Source organism: Panthera uncia, chromosome X (genome assembly GCF_023721935.1).
Source record: "Panthera uncia isolate 11264 chromosome X, Puncia_PCG_1.0, whole genome shotgun sequence".
NCBI lineage: Eukaryota > Metazoa > Chordata > Mammalia > Carnivora > Felidae > Panthera > Panthera uncia.
This window is the reverse complement of record NC_064817.1, coordinates 14,279,236-14,300,431: the sequence shown is the minus strand read 5'-3', so window position 1 is coordinate 14,300,431 and position 21,196 is coordinate 14,279,236. Positions and strand designations below refer to the sequence as shown.

The 21,196-nt window shown below is 45.5% G+C and overlaps 1 protein-coding gene across 1 annotated transcript in view; it reads left to right on the top strand.

The window, feature by feature from the left end:
* Positions 1–21,196, top strand: part of ADGRG2 (adhesion G protein-coupled receptor G2) — a 122,057-nt gene that overhangs the window by 51,324 nt on the left and 49,537 nt on the right. The window contains exon 3 of the mRNA XM_049643551.1: positions 1,966–2,081. Coding sequence (XP_049499508.1) covers positions 1,967–2,081 — 115 coding nt within the window. The 5' untranslated portion in view covers position 1,966. The remainder of the gene's footprint in view (positions 1–1,965; positions 2,082–21,196) is intronic.

The following is a 21,196-nucleotide window of genomic DNA, read 5'->3' as shown; positions in this document are numbered from 1 at the left end:
ATGGCTATGAAATTACAGGATTCTTAAAGACCGACAGCTTTCCCTGGAGACTGAGAAATTGTGTTTTATCCCCATCTGTCCATACCCTCACCCACATAACCCCTGCACTGTTTCACCCTGCACGTACTAGGGCGCAAAGTAGGTATTTGTTGACTGAACGAGTCAAGAGTACAGCTAGCCTTTCTAGTGGTTTCACCGTGCTCACTTAGCACAGCGGCACTCTCGGGTCGGTCCTGTTAATCACAGTTGGCTAGACGGGGCATCTCGGCCACTGGAAAGGACTCGTCCAGAGTCACGCCGACATTGCACGGCAGAGCCAGAACCTTTGAACTCCCGCTCTTTGGCCGCTCAGCGTGCTTGTGCCTGAGCCCGTGGGCAGATTGTGATCTCCTGCCTGGCCTCTCCCTCCCTCAGCGTCCCATGCCAGCCTCGGCTGCTGGCGCCGACTGCCCGTCGGGGGTGCTGCTGGCCAGCTCCTCCACCGTGAGAGGGACAGACGCGGTCTTCGGATTGGCGGTTCTCTCAGCGTGCCGGACCCCCCTCGATACCTTTCTTTTTATTGCCCGTCGATAAATGTCGAATGCATGGATGCACGAATGGTAAATGGAGCTTTTAAATTCAGTTTTGTTACGAACTTTGCTTTTTTAAAAAAAATGTTGACTCTCCCCTCCTGACTACTAAAAATGCAAGCACTGATCATGAGCTGACACGTAACAGAGAGGAAATCCTTTTACAGTATAAAACATAAGTAAGGGTAGAATGTTTATAGGATTCTCTAACCCCTTCTGATTCTTAGCATCGTTTTAAGCAGCCTTTGTATAGCGTTACTAATTATATATGCAGTGTTTTGTGTTTTTAATTTCTTCTCTTAATATTTTGCGTGTATTGAAGTTTTCCATAAATTCACAGGGACTACCTTGCCTATCTTTTTAAATTTTTTTTTTAACGTTTATTTATTTTTGAGACAGAGAGACAAAGCATGAACGGGGGAGGGTCAGAGAGAGGGAGACACAGAATCTGAAACAGGCTCCAGGCTCTGAGCCGTCAGCACAGAGCCTGACGCGGGGCTCGAACCCACGGACCGCGAGATCATGACCTGAGCCGAAGTCGGCCGCCCAACCGACTGAGCCACCCAGGCGCCCCCCTGCCTTTTCAAAAAATCGCAGTCTTAAGTGAAGTATAGTTGACAGGCAATATTCTTTCTATTAGTTTCAGGTGTACAACCTAGTGATTTGACAATTCTGTACACGATGAAATGCTCCCCATGGTTCGGTGTAGTTACCTTCTGACACCATACAAATTTACTACAGTATCTCTGACTGTTTTTTATGCTGTACCTTTCATCCCCGTGACTTATTTATTTCATAACTGGAACTTTGTCCCTCTTAATCCCTGCCACTTACTTTGCCTGTCTCCTCACCTCTGGCAACCACTAGCTTGTTTTCTGCATTTGTGCGTCTGTTTCTGGTTTTTGTTTTCAAATAATTTTTTCAAAGCTTATTTATTTATTTAGAGAGAGAAAGTGGGGGAGGAGCAGAGAGAGAGAGAGAGAGAGAGAGAGAGAGAGAGAGAGGGAGAGAGAGAGAGAGAGAGAGAATCCTAAGCAGGCTCTGTACCATCAGCACAGAGCCCGACGCAGGGCTCAAACCCACCAACTGTGAGATCATGACCTGAGCCGAAATCGAAAGTCCTCCGCTTAACCGGCTGAGCCACACAGGTGCCCCTGTTTTTTAAAATAATTTTGAATGTAATACGATATCCCACTGGGTGGTCTTCCCATAATCAATATAGGTTTTGCTTTTTGTAGCCAGTGCCCGGCTGGCATTGCCAGTTCTCTGGAACCAGAGTAATTTAAAGGAAGCAGGATTGCAGTTTGCCTTGGTTAAGTAACTGACCTCTTGGGTATTTCTGTGTTGTGATTATGGCGTGCTGTGATGATGATGTTTTCCCCTTATTTTATTCCAGGATGTTTTTCTGTGGCAGGCAGTGTGGCCATGCTGGCAGACCCGAAGAACTTCTGCTGTTCAAGATGTTTCTTACCATCATCTGTCTTCATGTTGTTCTGGTTACATCCCTGGAAGGTAAGGTGCCTGCTTTTTAAATTTTTTTTTTCATTTTTTCCCCGTTCTATCTCTGTAATGTGTGTTTACTTAGAATTTATTTTTTTGCTGCAAAATAAGCATAAGACTTGCCATTTTAACCCTTTAACCATTGGCATTAAATATATTCACAGTTTTGTGCAGCCATCACCACTGTCTACTTTTAGAACATTTCGTCATCTCAGATAGAAACTCTGTACGTGTTTCTTTTTTTACTGTTTATTGATTTTTGAGAGAGACAGAGCACAAGCCGGGGAGGGGCAGAGAGAGAGAGGGGGAGAGATAGAATCCGAAACGGGCTCCAGGCTCTGAGCTGCCGGCCTAGAGCCAGACGAGGGGTTCGAGCCCACGCACCGCAAGATCGGCGCCTGAGCCGAAGTCGGACGCTTAACCGACCGAGCCACCCAGGCGCCCCGAAACTCTGTACGTGTTCAACAGTAACTCCCCATTCCCTTCCCCTCAGTCCCTGGTAACCTCTGTTCTTTCTGTCTCTATGAATTTGTCATTTAGGTACCTCATATAAGTGGAATCATATAATATTTGTCCTTTTGTGTCTGGCTTATTCACTTAGCATGCTCCCAGGGTTCATCCACGTTGTAGTATGTATCAGAACTGCATGCCTTTTTAAGGCTGAATAGCACTCCATTGTGTGCGTAGACCACAGTTTGTTTATCCATTCATCGTTGATAGACGTTTGGGGTATTTCCACCTTTTGCTACTGTAAATAATGCTACTATGAACATTGGTGTACAAGTACAAGTTTGAGTCCTTGCTTTCGATCCTTTTGGGTACATAAACCTAGCAGTGGAATTGCCGGATCATATGGTGATTCCGTGGTTGACTTTTTGAGGCTCTGCCACACTGTTTCCCACAGTGGCACTACATTTTACATTCCTCCCGGCAGGGCACAAGGATTCTGTGTCCTCACCAACACTTCCTGTTACCTGCTGTGCCGATAGTGGGTGTGAAACGGAATCTCCTTGTGGTTTTGATTTGCACTTCCTTACTGATTAGTGATGGGGAGCATCTTTCATGTGCTCAGTGGACATAATATAGATCTGTTTTTAGAGAAGCCGCTACTAAAACCTTTGGCCCATTTTTGAATTGGGGTGTTTGGGGGTTTTTTGATGTTGAGTTTCAAGAGTTCTTTTTATACTCTGGGTATTAAATCCTTTACCAGATAACGCAATTTGTAACTATTTTCTCCTACTCTGTGTTATCTTTTCACTGTCTTAATAGTGCACTTTGATGCACTAAAGGTCTTAATTTTGACGAAGTCCAATTGATCTCTGTTTACTTTTTTGCCTGTGCTTTGGCTGTCTTATCCAAGAAATCGCTGCCAAATCTGATGTCCTGAAGATCTCTCCCTGCATTTTCTTCGAAGAGTTTTAGAGTGTTAGCTCTTGTGTTTAGGAGCTTTGATCCATTTTGCGTTCATTTTTGTATATGGTTTGAGATAAGGGCCCCCCTTTGTTCTTTTGCACGTGATAGCCACTTTTCACAGCGCTCTTTGTTGAAAAGACTGTTCTTCCCCCATTGAATGGTCTTGGTACCTTTGTCAAAAATCAGTTGACCGCATGCGTGAGGGTGTATTTTTGGTGTTTATCTGTTTTTTAAAAAAGTATCTACTTGAAGGCACTTCTGCATGGAAGCTTTAAGGGAAGTAGATGGAGAATTAGCCAAATGAAGCAGAATGGTTTTCAGAAAAGAGGATCTTTAGAATGAAACAAGGAGGAAAGGTACATAAAGGAAGGCAGCAGAAAGGCCAGAAATCCTGGCTGTAACATTTGTAGGTACAGCTGCCAAAAGAATACCATGCTATGCAAATGGAAAGCATCCTCGCCTGCAATGTTATTTAAGAAGAATTCTTTTTGTTAAAGTGTATTTTTATTTGTTTTGAGAAAGATACAGAGAGCAAGTGGGGGAGGTGCAGAGAGAGAATCTCAAGCAGGCTCTTCGCCTGTCAGCGCAGAGCCCGATGCGGGACTCGAACTCACGAACCGTGAGGTCATGACCCAAGCCGAAATCGAGAGTCGGACGTCCGACCCACTGAGCCACCCAGGTGCCCCTTTAAGAAGAATTATTAAGGCCACACAGAGAAATACCTTTCTTATTCAGAGGAGAGTGGCAGGAGCAAGGAAGCTTCGCTGGATAAAGCGAGTGTCAACGGACAGCAAACAATGACGTGTAAATAACACACACACACACACACACACACACACACACACACACACACAACTTAAGTGGAAAACTTCCCAACAGGCTGAAACACAACTGACAGTCTTTCAAACAGTAGGCACTGGGGCATGTCAAGAAGCCACCACACTTTACAAAAAGAAATGACACGAGCTAAGTGCATACTGACTGCTTATGGTGTGCCAGGTTCCTACCTGCTTTACACATATTCACTCTCTTAAGCTTCTCAACCAAATCCATGAAGGAGAGATCCTAGCCATAGCCCCATTTCCCAAATCAAGGCACTGAGTCTCAGAGAGCTAAGTAAGTTACTCGAGGAAGTGGCTGACTGGGATTTGTGGCCAGCTCTGAAATTTGTGCTCATAACCAGAAAGCCAGAGTTCTCAAACCTCTGAAAACATCGGTTCTCAAGATAGGAGAATGCCCTGGAGGACTTGTTAAAACAGGTTTCTGTGTCCCTCCCCCACAGTCTTTGATTCAGTAGGTAGAGGGCACAAGCTCCCAGGTGATGTTGATGTGATTGGCCCAGAGTCTACACTGCCTGCACAGCTTGCCGAAGACATAAGTAGGGGGCACAAACTCCCCCCGGATGGAGATCACAAGTTACGAACTCTGTCGCGGGCCTGTGACGTTTATGTAAACTATGCTCGCACATCGTCTTCTCGGGGCATTAAAACGTCACTGTGGGATTGGTGGAGCAGAAATCAAATGTCCCCACTCTACTGATGAGTAAATGTCCCCAGGGACGTAAGTCTTTTTGAAAAAATGTATTTAAACATGATGAAAAGGGGGCAGGTAAACAGGAAAGTACACTCACGCTGACGGCTCCCGTGTCTCTCTGACCGAGAATGATCTGTGCCGATGGGACCATGTGTGGCCCGTGTGTGGAATAAGCCAGAAGCGCCAGGGAGTTAACGCTTCAGAACAGTGAGGGCTGAGAGTTTGTGTTCACCTGCTTCAGCTTCCTCGTCCCTTAGCGAGGTGATGCTGAGGTATGTTCTACAAACCTAGTAGATTGTTGGATTGTGCCACAGTTACCCTTAGTAGTAACCCGCTCATTAGTGTACCCGTTATGGGCTTTACTCCCTTCCCTATCATACTTCCCTACTCCCTCCCTCAGCTTTCTGGGGTCCCCCTACTTGGAACCTCACTAATTTTCCAAGGTCCAGCCAAATATCACTACCTCTATAAAATCTGCCCTGATCTCCTCAAAAGAAGTAAATCTCTCTCCCCGATGCTCCTTTTTCTCTTTTTTTTTTAAAAATAATTTTTTTGAGAGAGGGAGAGCAGGGGAGGGGAGGGGTGGGGGGGAATTGGAAGTGGGCTCCGTGCCGACAGCAGGAGCCTGAAGCAGGGCTCGAACCCATGAACCGTGAGATTATGACCTGAGCTGAAGTGGACGCTTAACCGACTGAGCCACCCAGGCGCCCTGCTCCTTTTTCTCTTTGTCCATATCTCTTTATACTTGTCACCTTATATGACGGCATTAGGTACTTCCTTTGCCGAATGCACTTCAATGCGTCACGAGTCCTTTTAGTGCACCGTCCCGGGCCGCGTGAGAAGGGAGAAGAAGGGTTTGGCGAGGCGGGTGGGAGACTGATGGGAAGCAACCTAATGAGGACTGGGGGCTTGCCCTGGGCCAGGCCCTGCTGGGTGCTTTATGTACGTCATCTCCATTCAATCCTCACAAAAACGCATCATGATAGATAGGTTTAGTCTCAGTTTGCAGATGAAGAAATGGAGTATCAAAGAGATTAAGTCATTTGCACAGAGCCTGAGAGCTTGGGGGATTCCCTGTTGGAACCCATAGCCTATGCTGTTCACACTCCACCAGGCTGCCTCGTAAGTGCCTGGAGACCGAATGCACGTGTCGGTGAGGCACGGGGAGACGCTGGAGAGGGAGGGGGTCTGGGGTAAGCTGCCAGAGAGCAGCCATTACCCTGGGCTCTGGGGGCTGTGGATCGCAAACACAGTAGCTTCACCCTGGAAGCCTGAGAGTGACTCAGCAGCTCTTAATTAACAGTAGGAGAGGTCGGTCTCACAGTCTTTTATTAGGCCACTGGCCAACAGAGAGAATCCTTAGGCCTTAGCGCTTTCAGTTGTATAATTTGGTAACGTGTGAGGGAATCATTCTTGGTCTGCCAGAATCCCAGATGAGCTTTGGAAGGTAACTATACTTTCTGGCCTCTAGCTTTCCTGGGCTATGCCATGCCTTTTTTCTTTTTTCTTTCTCTCTCTCTCTCTCTCTTTTTTTTTTTTTTTTTTGTCTTTGAAGGAGGTCTTCTTTTAGGTACAACTATTTTCCAGAGGGTGAAATGACATAATAATGGAAGATGGTTATAATCTCATTCTTGCAGAGTTGTCTTCCCCATTTGGAAACAATTACACATTTGAGCCAGTTTAGTGAGCTCATGAGCTATAATCCCCAACTTTCTCTCTCTGGTCTGGGCCTAGATCTTTCTGTGCTGCAGGCATTTCCAGTGGTAGATTCCTCTCTAATTCCCCTCTTCCAAGGCCTCACTGTCTTATTTCCTCTCACCTTCTCACGCTTTGTCCATCCAAGTCTTTGTTCTTCCTTGTGCAGTGCACGTTAAGGCTGTAGGAGCGTAGACTGTAATGCTCTTGAAAGGCAGGGAACCTGTCTTGTTTGACTTTGTCCTCTAGTATCAAACCGGGTGCTGCACTCCTTCCTTCTCAATTCCCCGTCTGTGCAAATGAGATTTTAAATACCATGGCGTTGATCTGATGCTCAGCCAGTCTTACAGCCCTCCGAGTTCCCACTACCCCGACACAGGCATGAGGCCGCTTCTGGTAGACCCTCACTCTTTTCCCCGGCAGGTAGAAGTGGTGACAGGGAATGGTAGAGGCTCTGGATAGATTGAGGAGGAAACTGAAAGCAGAGGACGTTTTGTGTCTGACTTTCCACTTGGAAGTCCTGGTCAGAACTCCTCATAGCAGCCTCTACGTCAACACGGGGTGCATGGTAGAGATGAAAGATGGTGGCATAGTGCGTTTGGGCAGAAAGAAGGCTAGAGGTGATGTCTTTTTCAAGTCTCTTTTGTCTCTTGTGGGGCAGGGTAGGGATTCTGATTGGCCCTCGCTTTCCTTGTGGGTAGCCGTGTTGTGAGCCAGGTGCAGGGACAGGGCTACAAAAGTGATGGCGTAGACAATTTAGACTAGCAGCCAGGTGCAGGATGTGACAGACACTCAATGGTGGGACCTGAGGGGACCTGGTCAGCAAGAGACGGACCCGCAGGCCAGGGTGGGCTACTGAGAGAATTGACCATGGGGGCCAGTGACACAGCCTTCAGCAGTGAATGCCAACTGGATAGCCAGGAACCCCACAGGGTGAGGGAGATCTTTGGAGACGTCATTGAGAACCCAGTGCTCAACATGGGGTGGGCTCACAGATCCAGGCCCTTGGTCCCTGTTGCCAGAAGGACACTAGCGCCCCATTCCCAACCTGGAAGCCATCTTGACTACCGGAAGGAAGGGGCGGGAATACAAAGATTGTGCATTTTTCCAAAAGACATTGACTTAACTGGAGATCATTTTAGAGCAAAAGAGAGAGCTACCTTAAATCATCAGGTTTAAGAATGCTTTTCCTGAACCTCTGGAATAGAGGCTCAAAAATAAGATGGAACCTTCTTAGACATTAAAGGAAGCTTGGGTATTTTTGTATCTGTTTGTTTATTGTTGCTATTGTTTGTACATCTAACTTCTGTTTATACATTTTAAACTAACCTTAAAATGAATACATATTAAACACTTCAGATGTGTGAGGACACTTTGCTAGGCATTGTTGAAGGTGATCATCATATCCCGAATTCTGCTCCTCCTTCTGGTTTTCTCTTTTCAGGTATGAAGAAATATCTAGTCAGGTCCTTGTGGGTGAGGGTGGCGACTTTTTCCTCTCTGTATCCTTCATAGTCTAGCACAGACTAAGTGCTCAATAAACTCTTGTCGTTTGACTGGTTTTGATTTGTGACTCTAGTCACAGGCCTAGAGATACTCTAGAACGTGAGCCTCTCCCCTCAGCTTACGTCACCAGCATCGCCCTCGTCTGAAGCCAGTGAGTTCTGATACGACATAGGTTACTCTTCTGAAGTTTTGCATAGGCCGCAATGGAGTGGCTGCTCATTGGCTAGAATTACTCTTGAAGAGTGGTGTCCTCGCCTCTCTATGATGAAGGGTCTCAGCTGATTGCCTGTTAAGATTCCTTCAAACTCTGAGATTCTGTGCGTTCAATTGTCCAGTAGGGACAGTCTTCAGATTCCTAATTCACTGTCCTGGGTTTACCAGGGATCTTCGGGGTCTGCTTTGAACCGAGAACCACTTATGTCTGCCATCTCATTTCAAAGCTGCTCTCCAATTCAAAATTCTTAATGTGAAATTGGAAACAATTTAAAATAGTTTTTAGGGGCGCCTGGGTGGCTCAGTCAGTTGAGCGTCCGACTTCGGCTCAGGTCATGATCTCGCGGTTCGTGAGTTCAAGCCCCGCGTCGGGCTCTGTGCTGATGGCTCAGAGCCTGGAGCCTGATTTCAGATTCTGTGTCTCCCTCTCTCTCTGACCCTCCCCCGTTCATGCTCTGTCTCTCTCTGTCTCAAAAATAAATAAACGTTAAAAAAAAATAGTTTTTAAACTTCATGTTTTTATGTAAGGTGATTTCAAAGGGTCTTAAAGTTACAGCGAAGCCAATCAATCTCTTGATTTCTAAATTGATAAAAGCTCCCGAAGTGGCTTTTGCTGACTGGCAAATCAGCCAGTTGCCAGTGCTATCCTTGCCTTGCTCGTCATGGAAAAGTCCCAGTGTTCCTTGGTAGGATCCAGTAGCAACAGCTCATAGTCCCGGACTTTAAAAACAGCAGCAGATGTGGCACCTGGGTGGCTCAGTCAGTTGATTGTCCGACTCTTGGTTTCAGCTCAGATCGTGATCTCACGGTTCGCGAGTTCATGCTCCGCACCGGGCTCCGTGCTGACAGTGCGGAGCCTGCTTCGGATTCTCTCTCTCCCTCTCTCTCTGCCCCTCCTCTGCTTGTGTTCTCTCTCTCAAAATAAATAAGTAAACTTTATTAAAAAAAAAAAAACCCAGCGGCAGCAACAACCCAACTGGATATTTCTGTAGGTCTTCATGGTTTACAAGGCACCTTGGCATACGTCATCTCACCATGTCCCTGCTGAGGTAGGCAAAGAAAATTCTATTATCCCTACTTTGCTGATGAGAAGATTGAAGCTTAAAGCAATGGAGTAACTTTGAAAGTTACTCATCAAGAAATAGTATCAGGGTCCTTGAAAGCGGCTCTCCAGAACTCTGTCCTCCACATCAGCCTGCACAAAGTACTTGCTTTTGGCAATAGGAGTACGTTGTAGCCAACATCCTTAACAATGGTGATTTTAATCATAAGGAATGTCCGTTTAGACCAGGGGTTGGCAAACCTTTTCTGTGAAGAGCCAGCTAATAAATATTTTTGGATTCATGCGTCATCCACAGTCTCTGTGGCAACTAGTCAACTCTGTTGGTGTAGGCAAAGCAGCCATAGGCAATATGCAAATAGGCATGGCTTTGCACCAATGAAGCCTTTGTTAGAAACGTGGGATTTGGCCCATGGGCCCTAGTTTACAGATCCCTGATTGGGACAGAGCAGAAGCGGTACAGCATATACTACTGATCAAATTTATATGCCAACCATTCCTTGCTCTTTACTTGCTGGCCAAGCCCTGGCTTCACAGGGTGCTTGCTCCTTTCCACATGACTCAGGAGCAAATCCTAATTATTCTAAGCCAACTGTGGAAATGCTGTTCCTTGCCAGGGTTTGATTTTAGGAGTGGGCATGTGGCTTCCTTTTGACCAATAAGACACATGGGAAAATCTCCTGGGGGACTTTGAGGAAAAATGTCCCCACTCTTTTTTGAAATTATTTTTTTAATGTTTATTTATTTTTGAGACAGAGAGGGAGAGCCTCAGTTGGGGAGGGGCATAGGCAGAGAGGGAGACACAGAATCTGAGGCAGGCTCCAGGCTCTGAGCTGTCAGCACAGAGCCCGACTTGGGGCTTGGACTCACGAGCCGTGAGATCATGACCTGAGCTGAGGTAACAAGGTTAACCTACGGAGCCACCCAGGCGCCCCCAGAATTTCCCCACTCTTAAAATGAGACTCAAGGAGAAATAGTTTTTCTTCTTCTGGAGCTGCGCTGTCCAATATGATAGCCATTAGGCACATGTGACTATTAAATTTAAATTAATTAAAACTAAATGAAATTAAAAATTCAGTTCCTCAGTCACACTAGCTACAATTTAAGTGCTCAGGAGTCCCATGGGGCTAGTGGTTGCTGTACTGGGCAGGGCAAATGCATAATATTTCCATCACTGCAGGAAGTTCTGTCAGATAGTGCTGTATCTGGATGTTTCTGGGTCTGGATTTGATGCCTGGAACACTGGTCGCCATCTTAAATACATTGAGAGGAGGTAGTGAGTGCCAGTGGAAAATGGAGATACCCTGAGAGTTTGAAGATGTTGAGCGAGGGGCGCCTGTGGCTCAGTCAGTTAAGCGTCCAACTTCAGCTCAGGTCACGATCTCGCGGTCCGTGAGTTCGAGCCCTGCGTCGGGCTCTGGGCTGACTGCTCAGAGCCTGGAGCCTCTTTTGGATTCTGTGTCTCCCTCTCTCTCTGACCCTCCCCCATTCATGCTCTGTCTCTCTCTGTCTCAAAAATAAGTAAACGATAAAAAAAAATTAAAAAAAAAAGAAGATGTTGAGCGAATAGTGTTCTGAAGGTGAAAGAACAGAAGCATGGAAAGGGCCTGGGTCTTCCTGAGCTGCAGGATGAACCTTCTTAGAACTGTGTGCTTTAGGATTTCTTAAGTGGGCTAAATGAATGTCTTTAATGTTTATGGTACTTTTAATTGGGTATTCTGTGACTTGCCCCCGAAAGCATTCTTACACATAGAAGAGTTAACATTTCAAAGGTTTACAGTTGATTCTTGAAAAAAAACAACGGGGGTTAGGGGTGCCGATCCCTGTACAGTCAAAAATGTGCACATAACTTTGACTCCCCAGAAACTTAACAACTAATAGCCTACTGTTGACCGGAAGCCTTACCGATAACATACATAGTTGATTAATGCATATTTTGTATGTTATACGCATTATACACTATATTTAAAAAAATTTTTTTAATGTTTATTTATTTTGGGGAGAGAGAGACAGACAGACAGACAGCGTGAGTGGGGAAGGGGCAGAGAGAGAGGGAGACACGGAATCCGAAGCAGGCTCCAGGCTCCGAACTGTCAGCACAGAGCCCGACGTGGGGCTCGAACTCACAAACCGCGAGCTCATGACCTGAGCTGAAGTTGCATGCTTAACTGACTGAGCCACCCAGGTACCCCGTACACTGTATTTTTATGATAAAGTAAGCTAGAGAGAGGAAAATGTTATTAAGAAAATCGTAAGGAAGAAAAAAATACATTTGCAGTACTGGCCTGTATTTATTGAAAAAATCTGCGTGTAAGTGGACCCGCGCAGTCAAACCCGTGTTGTTCAAGGGTGAAATGTGCTATGCATGATGTCCTTGTAAATGCTTCATGTGTTACCTTAGTGGATCCGGACAATAGCAACAATCAAGTGTTAATCCCTTATTTCCTAGATGAGAGAGCGGAGGCTTGGACAGTTTGAGTCACTTCCCAGTTCACACAGCTGGAAAGTGGAGGTGCTAGGATTCTAGAACCTGTGTTCTTAACCGTTTCCTTTGTGTTTAGTCCCTCTAGCAGTCGGAGATGGTTTTTACCCAACTTTGACTGAAACTTAGCCATGTTCATTCATCCTGAAATGGATTTGTACTCCCAAGGGACCAGATAAAGCTTGAGGGAGATCTGAAGGATAAAAGCAGTAGCTTCACTGATTTAATCTATCAGGGAGTAAGTTGATATTCCAAGGGAATACGCTGTTGAAATGTACCTTGAGGCGGGTGTCTCTTTACTTCAAGGAAATAATAAGAAACACATTGATCTTGGCAAGAAGTCTTGTGTTCATAAGATCGCAGTGCTGCTGTAAAAAAACATCAATATAAATCGAGGATGCTTTTGCAATGACGTCTGTGGCAATTGTGTTAGTTTCTTTTAGGAATGCACGTAGCTTGAAGTAAAAGTTACTCCTGTTGCTGTAGTGTTCATTACAGTATATAGAATTTTGTTAAAGAAGAGAGAAATGAAAAATGTGAAATGGGCAGTAGTCTCACTTTGGCGAATAAATTAGAATTGCTTCTAATCATCTCATTAATTGAACGAATAAGAACCGAACACAGAGTTCTTAGTATGCGGTGGTGTATTTCAACAGTATAGTCGTTTTTTTTTGTCTTGCTCCTAATATGTGATTTGTTATTACACTGATTTGGATTCATGGTAAGGTCTAACGTTCTGGGTTTTAGTGGACGGGCAGGAGGGGATGAGTTTGAATTCGTAAAAAATGTCCAGTTACAGGATCTTTTCAAAATAGAATTTTAATACTTTTAAGTGAGTTGCATGATATGACTACAATGCAAACTTTATCTGAGGTCAGGGGCTTTGTGTCATTTCCTGCTACAACCCAGTCCCTGGCGTATGCAGTCGGCCTTTAAACATTTTACCAAATGAATAAACTTTGGGCAGATTCCTTCATGTTTCTGGGCTTGTTTCTTCACTTATAGTGTGAGGTGGGTGGGCTAGTTTGGTCTGTAGTCTTTTCCCTACCTAGGACCTATTTTGTAGTTCTTTTCGTCCCCTGAACTCCAAGCCCTAAAAGATAGTATCTTTCAAATGATTTATTTAAGAATTTTTTTTTCATTTTTGTGTTGAGCAAAGACGTACAAACCTGGATCCAGTTTTTGTGATCAGCAGTAGAAAACCAGTATAGCTATAATTTTTACAAATCACACTCTAATTTTCTCATGCAGCTTACTGTGGGTAAATAAGCAATTTTTGAAATAATGATCTATAGTCTAAGTGACTACACTGCCAGTTTTCTAGATCTATAAAATTGTACTAGGTCGTCTTCAAGTCTCCCTTACCTCTGAAATGAATTTCTATGACCTTCCATTTCCTGACGTGTAATGCACAGATGGAACCCCTTGGGTCTTTCTAGGAGATGAATTCCTATGGCCCTAAGCTATGGAAACTTGAATTAGACAGCGTTGTAATGGATAGTCCCACTAATCAAGCGTTAGTGAATACCTAAGAATGTTTTATAGTTAGATAGAAGTAACATACCTGCAAATTTTGGAAAGAAACCATCTTCATAATTTTTTAAGTGCCTCTCTATGAGTTACTGATATGTCGCTTGCCTTAAGAAAAAAATCAGGGGGCGCCTGGCTGGCTCAGTCAGAAGAGCATGTGACTCTTGATCTTGGGGCTGTGAGGTCGAGCCCCACATTCGGTGTAGAGATTACTTAAAAAATAAAATCTTAAAAGGAAAAAAACACCATTATTATATAAAAGTAAGCTTTATTCAAGAGCACAGAGTCTGAATTAATAATTATGATTTACTGCTAGAACTGTGATAAAATATAAATGTAATATAATTTTAGGCAAAATAATCACCCCCGTTTTACAGGTGCACAAATATAAGCAGGGAAGTGTTAGAAATTTACTCAAGGCAGAGCCAGGATTTGAAACCAAGTAAGTCTCACTCAAGAGCCCGGTCTTTTTTTTTTTTTTTTTTTTTTTAAGTTTATTTAAATATTTTGAGAGAGAGCGAGAGTATGAGCCAGGGAAAGGGCAGAGAGAGAGAGAAAGGGAGAGAGAGAATCCCAAGCAGGCTCTACAGTCAGCGGAGAGCCCAATATAGGGCTCAGTCTCACGAACTGACCTGAGCCGAAAGCAAGTCAGACGCTTAACCGCCTGAGTCCCCCAGGTGCCCCAAGAGCCCAGTTTCTCAATCACATTTAAAGCTTGGTTAAGGAGGTATGCTCATTCATTTATTACAAATAAATGGACATGGCTCTTTATTCAGATGGAGGAATTTACCAGATCAAGATTTACACGTTATTAAAAGTGAGGAATCCCAGATCAGTCTTTCAGAGCTCACAACAAGCCAAAGACAATATAAGGCGAAGACATTAGAACACGAGCCACTAACGTACAAAGGCCAAAAGGCCTGCTAAGGATTTTCTATCCAGAAGCGCTACAGCAAAGCTTTTTACACGGCCTCAAAATAGAGGCAACTCACGAGTACTTTTCTTTAAAACAATTTTCTTTAATTTTTATTTTCTTAAGGATGTCTCCATCCAATGTGGGGCTCGAACTCATGCCTGTGAGAACAAGAGGTCATGCTCTGCCAACTAAGCCAACCAGGTGCCCCAGATATACAACTTTTCCAGCCAAGTAGTATGCATCGGCAGTGTACATCCAGCTTTTGTTAGTGGCTTTACTGGTATGCATCTACTTAGAGAAATGGTTTGTCACATGGGAGTTCTACTCTTGAGGGTCATGAGAAAATCATGATATGGATGTTTGCTGGGAGCAAAGCGAGGGAGGTGAGTCACAAAGAAGGGGAGTTCATATTGAGCCTCAAAGTGGCAGGGACTCCTCTACCTCCTCCAATTCATATTTTTTACATGAAATTTATTGTCACATTGGTTTCCGTACAACACCCAGGGCTCGTCCCAACAGGTGCCCTCCTCCATGCCCATCACCCACTTTCCCCTCTCCCCTCCCCCACCATCAACCCTCAGTTTATTCTCAGTATTTAAGAGTCTCTTAGGGTTTGCCTCCTTCCCTCTCTGTAACTTCTTCCCCCCACTTCCCCTCCCCCCTGGTCTTCTGTTGAGTTTCTCAAGACCCACATATGACTGAAAACATACGATATCTGTCTTTCTCTGTCTGACTTATTTCACTTAGCATAACAGTCTCCAGTTCCATCCACGTTGCTACAAATAGCCAGATTTCATTCTTTCTCATTGCCAGGTAGTATTCCATTGTATATATAAACCCCATCTTCTTTTTCCATTCCTCAGTTGATGGACATTTAGGCTCTTTCCATAATTTGGCTATTGTTGAAAGTGCTGCTGTAAACATTAGGGTACAAGTGCCCCCATGCATCAGCTCTCAAATTCATATTGATTCCTTGACTTTTGACCTCGTCAATATCATGACAAAGAACAAGAGAGAAAATGGTGGTTGGGGAGAGTAATCTTAGCATTAATTTTGTCCCATCATTAGTTTAATGGATCTTAATTATTCTGTGACACTCAAAGTAAATCTGATGTGGCAGAGACTGGCTGGCAGTTCACCAAACTTTAATTTTTTTCTTCCTCGGCACACAGCCAGACTGTATTTCCCAGCCTCCCTTGCAAGTAGAAGTGGCTGAGTGACTGAGTTCTGGCTAATGTATGTGGGTAGAAATGATGTTTCCACTTTGCGGCTTGGCCATTAAAAACCCGATTCCCCTCACTCTCTTTCCCTGTGTGCCTGCTGGATGTTGCTCTCCGGAGCACACTTGGAATCTTCGTGTTGAACATGGCGGTGCCTCTGGCCGCCCGGGCTCCTCAGTGCCTGCACGGAGCAGATAGCCTCTCTCTGCTCCACTCTACACTCCACTCTAGACTGCTGACTGGACTTTAAATTTTTTTTTTTTTACCGTTTATTTATTTTTGAGAGAGACAGACAGAGCACGAGCAGGGGAGGGGCAGAGAGAGAGGGAGACACAGAATCGGAAGCAGGCTCCGGGCCCCGAGCGGTCAGCACAGAGCCCGACGCGGGGCTCGAACTCACAAGCTGTGAGATCGTGGCCTGAGCCGAAGTCGACGCTCAAACGACTGAGCCCCCCAGGTGTGGCCCATAGGCTGCTGATTGGACTTTACACATAGAAAGTAAGCTGCCACTTTGGTAAGCCCCTGAGATTTTAGGATTTAATTATCGCGGCGATTTGCCTTACCTTAACTAATACATCAGTGACCCTTCTCCCCAATGGTACATCTCATTCTGCCATCGGAAGGCAGGGTGGGGTGGGACAGGCATCTTTTCTTTCTTGAGATCACGTAAGAGCCCGCGTTCGTACGGTCCAAGCTGGGGGGAGTCTATTATGGTCACTACCGAGACGCTCATCATCCAATCAGGAGAGAGTCCTTTGAGGGCAGGAGGCCCGCCAGAGCCACCCCCTCACTCCCTTTGGGCCAACCCAGGCTGCCGGGACCTTCACGGTTTGGCTTAAGGTTAAGACTACAGGCTCCGAACTTTCTGGGGTCAAATCTTACCTCTACCGTTTATTTCCTCTGACTGTTACAGGGCGTTTAATCTCTGTTGCTTAGTCTCCTTATCTGTAAAATAGCAGTACCTTTTTCATAGAATTATATGCAGATTACATGAGTTAACACATCCAGAGATGCCTGTAATGCGTCTGACACATTGTAAGGACTCAGTCAACACTAGCCATTATCACTAGAGACCAGCATAGTAATAGAGATTTTCTTTTGATAACGGGAGCATTCTGTATCTGTGCTGCCCAGTACAGCAGCCACCAACCACATGTGGCTACTGAGCCCTTGAAACGTGACCGGGGAACTGGATTTTAATTTTAATTAACTTGAATTAATTTAACTTTAAATAGCCACACATGGCTAGTGGCTGCTGTAGTGAACAGGGCAGCTATAGAGAATTGTTCTAATTGCTTCAGAAGTTTTCTATTTCATACTGTATAAGTTAGGGTTCAGTCACAGAAGGAGAATCACTAGGGACACACACACACACACACACACACACACACACACACACACACGAATTTGTCACAGGGGTTTGACATTATAGGGCTGTGGGAGCCAGCTAAGCAGTCTCTGTAAAGCTGTTGTCTTCACATCTGATGCCAGAACTTGACATCTATGATGGGAAGGCAGTCGGGAAGGCTGTAGGGAGGGCAGTAAGACGGGTGACAACAGGGACAAGTTGGAACCCACAACAGACTGAAACCCATGTCAGTTCTTGTTACCTGTGGCTGGTGCTACGATTGTCCCGCAGAAACTGGCCCCTTAGCACAAAATTAATGTTTGTTTATTTTGAGAGAAGGTGGTGGGGGAGAGAACGTGAGTGGGAGAGGGGCAGAGAGAGAGAGAGAGGGAGAGAGAGAATCCCAAGCAGGCTCTGTGCTGTCAGCACCAAAATCAAGAGTTGGACACGCAACCGACTGAGTCCCCCAGGTGCCCGCCTTAGCACGAGATTAAATACACACCTCGCGGGGCCCCTGGGTGGCTCGTCGGTTAAGCGTCAGACTTCGGCTCAGGTCATGATCTCACAGTCCGTGAGTTCGAGCCCCGCGCCGGGCTCTGTGCTGACAGCGCGGAGCCTGGAGCCTGCTTCCGATTCTGTGTCTCCCTCTCTCTCCGCCCCTCCCCCACTCACACTCTGTCTCTTGCTCTCAAAAATAAATAAAATATTAAAAAAAATTTTTTTTAAAGTAAAAATAAAATACACACCTCGCCCAGGACTCAGAGAAGCTGGAGCGGGTCCGGGGCGGGCGGAGGGCGGGTGGGTGCGCACAGCAGTTGTGGGCTGGCAGCCACCTCACAGCAAAGACGTGAGGCAGCTGCTGCTCCGTGTCTGCCCACATCTCCCCCGGGACGCTCTCTCGTGTCCCACGAAACCCACAAACGTATAGAAAAGGGAATTCTGGGAAATGCAGCTTAGCTATGTTACCAGGACACCGTGCATAGTAGAACGCTAATGAGCTCAATTTTGTGTCTCTTAATACTTTTCAATAAAACACGATGCTAACATCCCCAAGGCTCTATTTAAGTGTTTCTGTTCCGCAACTGGCCCAAAGATAGTCTGAAGATCCGTACGGCTGGCTGACCTCATCTTTGAGTAAAAGCATTATGATGACTATGTAGAAAAATTTTTTCTTTATACTTTTCTGTGGTTTAGAATTTTCTCCACTCAAACCCACATTATTATTATAGTTAGAAAAGAAACTAATGTTAATGTTTAGAAGCCAGCCAGTGACCCCTAGGGAGACTACACATCCCACTAGAGGGCAACCTCAGAACATCATGATTCCATGTGCCTTTCGCTTGTCCCCTGAAATTTTGCCAGGTCTCGACTTTGTGCAAGAACTTAAATATAAGTTACAGTCACCGGATCTCCTGAAACCCTTTGACTTCTGCCTCTTTCTTTACGTTTCCAAAGTGATCCCAAAGGTGTCTGAAAATCAGAAGCAAATAATAGAAAGAAAAAAGAAAGTGAAGTGGAAATCTTGCTGAGTAGAAGGGAGGAATCATTTTTAGTAAAGGTCCCTGGGAAAACGAGGAATGGAGCACGATCGTATTAATTATGTACACGAGCAGAATTTCCCGTGTGGTCTCCTCAATACTGTAACAGTAGCACCTGTGAAGTGCGTCCTATTGTGATTATCTTCATCCCTATTTTCCAGATGGGAAGCCGAAGTGCGGGTGGGGCAAGTAAGTTGTCCAAAGTTATGTGGTGGCAGATTACAAAAGGTGTGCGGAATTAACAAGTGGCGCGTTTGAACCTCGGCTGTCTGGGTTTTGTGGTCGAGGTTGTTAGCCTACTTATCACACTGGAGGGATTCAGGGCAATGTCACATCGGCTGTTGGGGCCGACTCCGATTTCCCCCGCACCCCGACATCTCAGTGACACCCCATCCTCTCACCTTACCTTAGAAGTGTCTGTAGAACCTCTTTTCGTGCCAGCTTCCCAAGCACAGGTTCAAGCCCTCATCGTGTCTTGGCCGGTCTACCGTAGCACCCACCTCTCTGGCCATCTCGCTTCTGATCACCTTCTTCATTTATTTTCTAGCTGTATTAAACAGTATATGTTGTTTTGTGCCAGGGACTGGGGAGAGTGGAGAGCCCATTTTGCATCCAAGTCCTTATCCTGGGCTCTGCACCCCCGGAGAACCTAAACTAAGATGCCAAGGGGTTCACTGCTTGACCGTGAGCTGGCAGAGTGGTGCGGTCTGAGAGGTGCCTGGGTGGCTCAGTTGGTTAAGGGTCCGACTCTTCAGGTCATGATCTCATAGTTGGTGGGTCTGAGCCCCATGTCAGACTCTGAGCTGACAGCACAGAGCCTGCTTGGGATTCTCTCTCTCCCTCTCTCTCTGCCCTTCCGTCACTCATGCCTCCCCCCACTCAAAATAAATAAATAAATTAAAAAAAATAAAAGATACTAGGAAACCTTCTGAACCCTAACTACTAGTGCCCCTACCCCTACGTTTCCAGGTGCTTCTGCACCTAAAACTACAAGAAACTCTCCCTGACCCATAAATTACAGGTGCTTTGGCATGAAAGAATTTGTCAACTAACAGTAGAATTACCCTAGACAGGACTGGGAATCAGGGAGGAGAGGGGCAGCCAAGCAAATGTTGCTCTCCTTAAGCTGTATCTCTTCCAGGAGTAATAACCTTAGAGCATGCATTCTTTCCAGGGGCTAATATTGCCCCCACGGGAGTGAAAATTCTCTTTTGGAGGCACAAAAAGTCTTATCAGTGATACAGGGCTGGAACTAGAATGAGGCAAGTGAAGGGTCTAGGGCACAAAATGTTAGGACACACACAATCTAAGTGCCACGTGTGTGTGTGTGTGTGTGTGTGTGTGTGTGTGTGTGATTCCCCAGAGGAATCAGTGGGTGCAGGCCCGGCCACTGTGTTGGGCAACTATGTCCACTGTGTTGGAAGGATAGCAGGGAGGCCTGCGTGGCTGAGCGAGGGGAGAGTAGGAGGAGATGGGACATGGCTAGAAGGTCATCTGTTTCACGAGAACATGGGGACATTCTATGAAGAAGCGAGGGTCTACTGCCAGTCTAGTAAGTGTTCAATAAAGGCCAAGGCCCACCTAGATTTGGTGGTCGTCTGCACTTTGGGGAGTTCCGTTAGCTAGCAGCTGAAGTTTTCTCTAATGATGTCATTAATCGTTTAATAAAAACGTTATGTCAGAGTATTTACTGAGCAGTGTGACGTGAGACGGTCACAGCTCAAGTAAACACTTTTCGGCCGTGCCAAAGGAGACTTGTTTTCATTCATTTCGTTGGTTGTGTAGTAAAATCCGAAAATACAGCTCTTGGAAGAGTATCTGTTGTCCAAGCCCTGAAGAGCCAATATAATAACAAAACAATATTGGTTTGCTTGGGGTTCCCATATACGAGTGCCTGGGCGTGACGCCTAGCTTTGAATCATCTCTCTATGGACTAGTAATTCAGTCCAGAAGAGGACCGCCACCAGATTCCAAGTTTCAGCTGGGTCTAAAATATTCATGCAAGGGGGGCTAGTCGTATCTGGGTTAGATCCACTCCTCGAAGGTGAAGTCTTTATCTTTCTCATTCAGCTTGGGGCGAATGTGTTGGAAGTAAGTACTCATTAGTGTTGCCACAGTCACAGATTTAAGACCACCAGCCACCTCACATTTTACATCTTACAACACCCTCCCCGCCCACCCCCGGTGTCAGGCATCGGAGGGTGGGCAGAAAAATGAAAATGTCAGGAACAGCCAGCTGCGACCTCGCCTGACTTGTATGCAGGTAATTTGTTGGGGAAGTGATTTCAGGAATCAGAAATGGGGGAACAGGAAGAGGGCATTAGGAAGAGAAGAAAAGCCGGTAAAGGGTAGATTATTGAGGTCACTGCTGTGGGCAGTGAAGGGTCAGGACCATTGAATCTGTTATGTTGTTTGTGATATGTATTCGAATGGCCATTTTAGCACATATTTGTAAGGTCTGTTAAGCAATCTGTCTGCTGTGATTGGTGGTTACAACTACTATTCCAAACTTCAGATTCTGAATAGTAGCCATCCAAGAAGTACTCTCAAGGCTTTCCTTCATAGACTCCGCCTCGTTGCTCTCAGATCCGTTCTCTACCTTCCCCTGCCGTGCTTTGTATCCCAGGGTCCTGACTCTTTGCACTATTTGTGTTAAGTTCCTGCTCTTGAGTT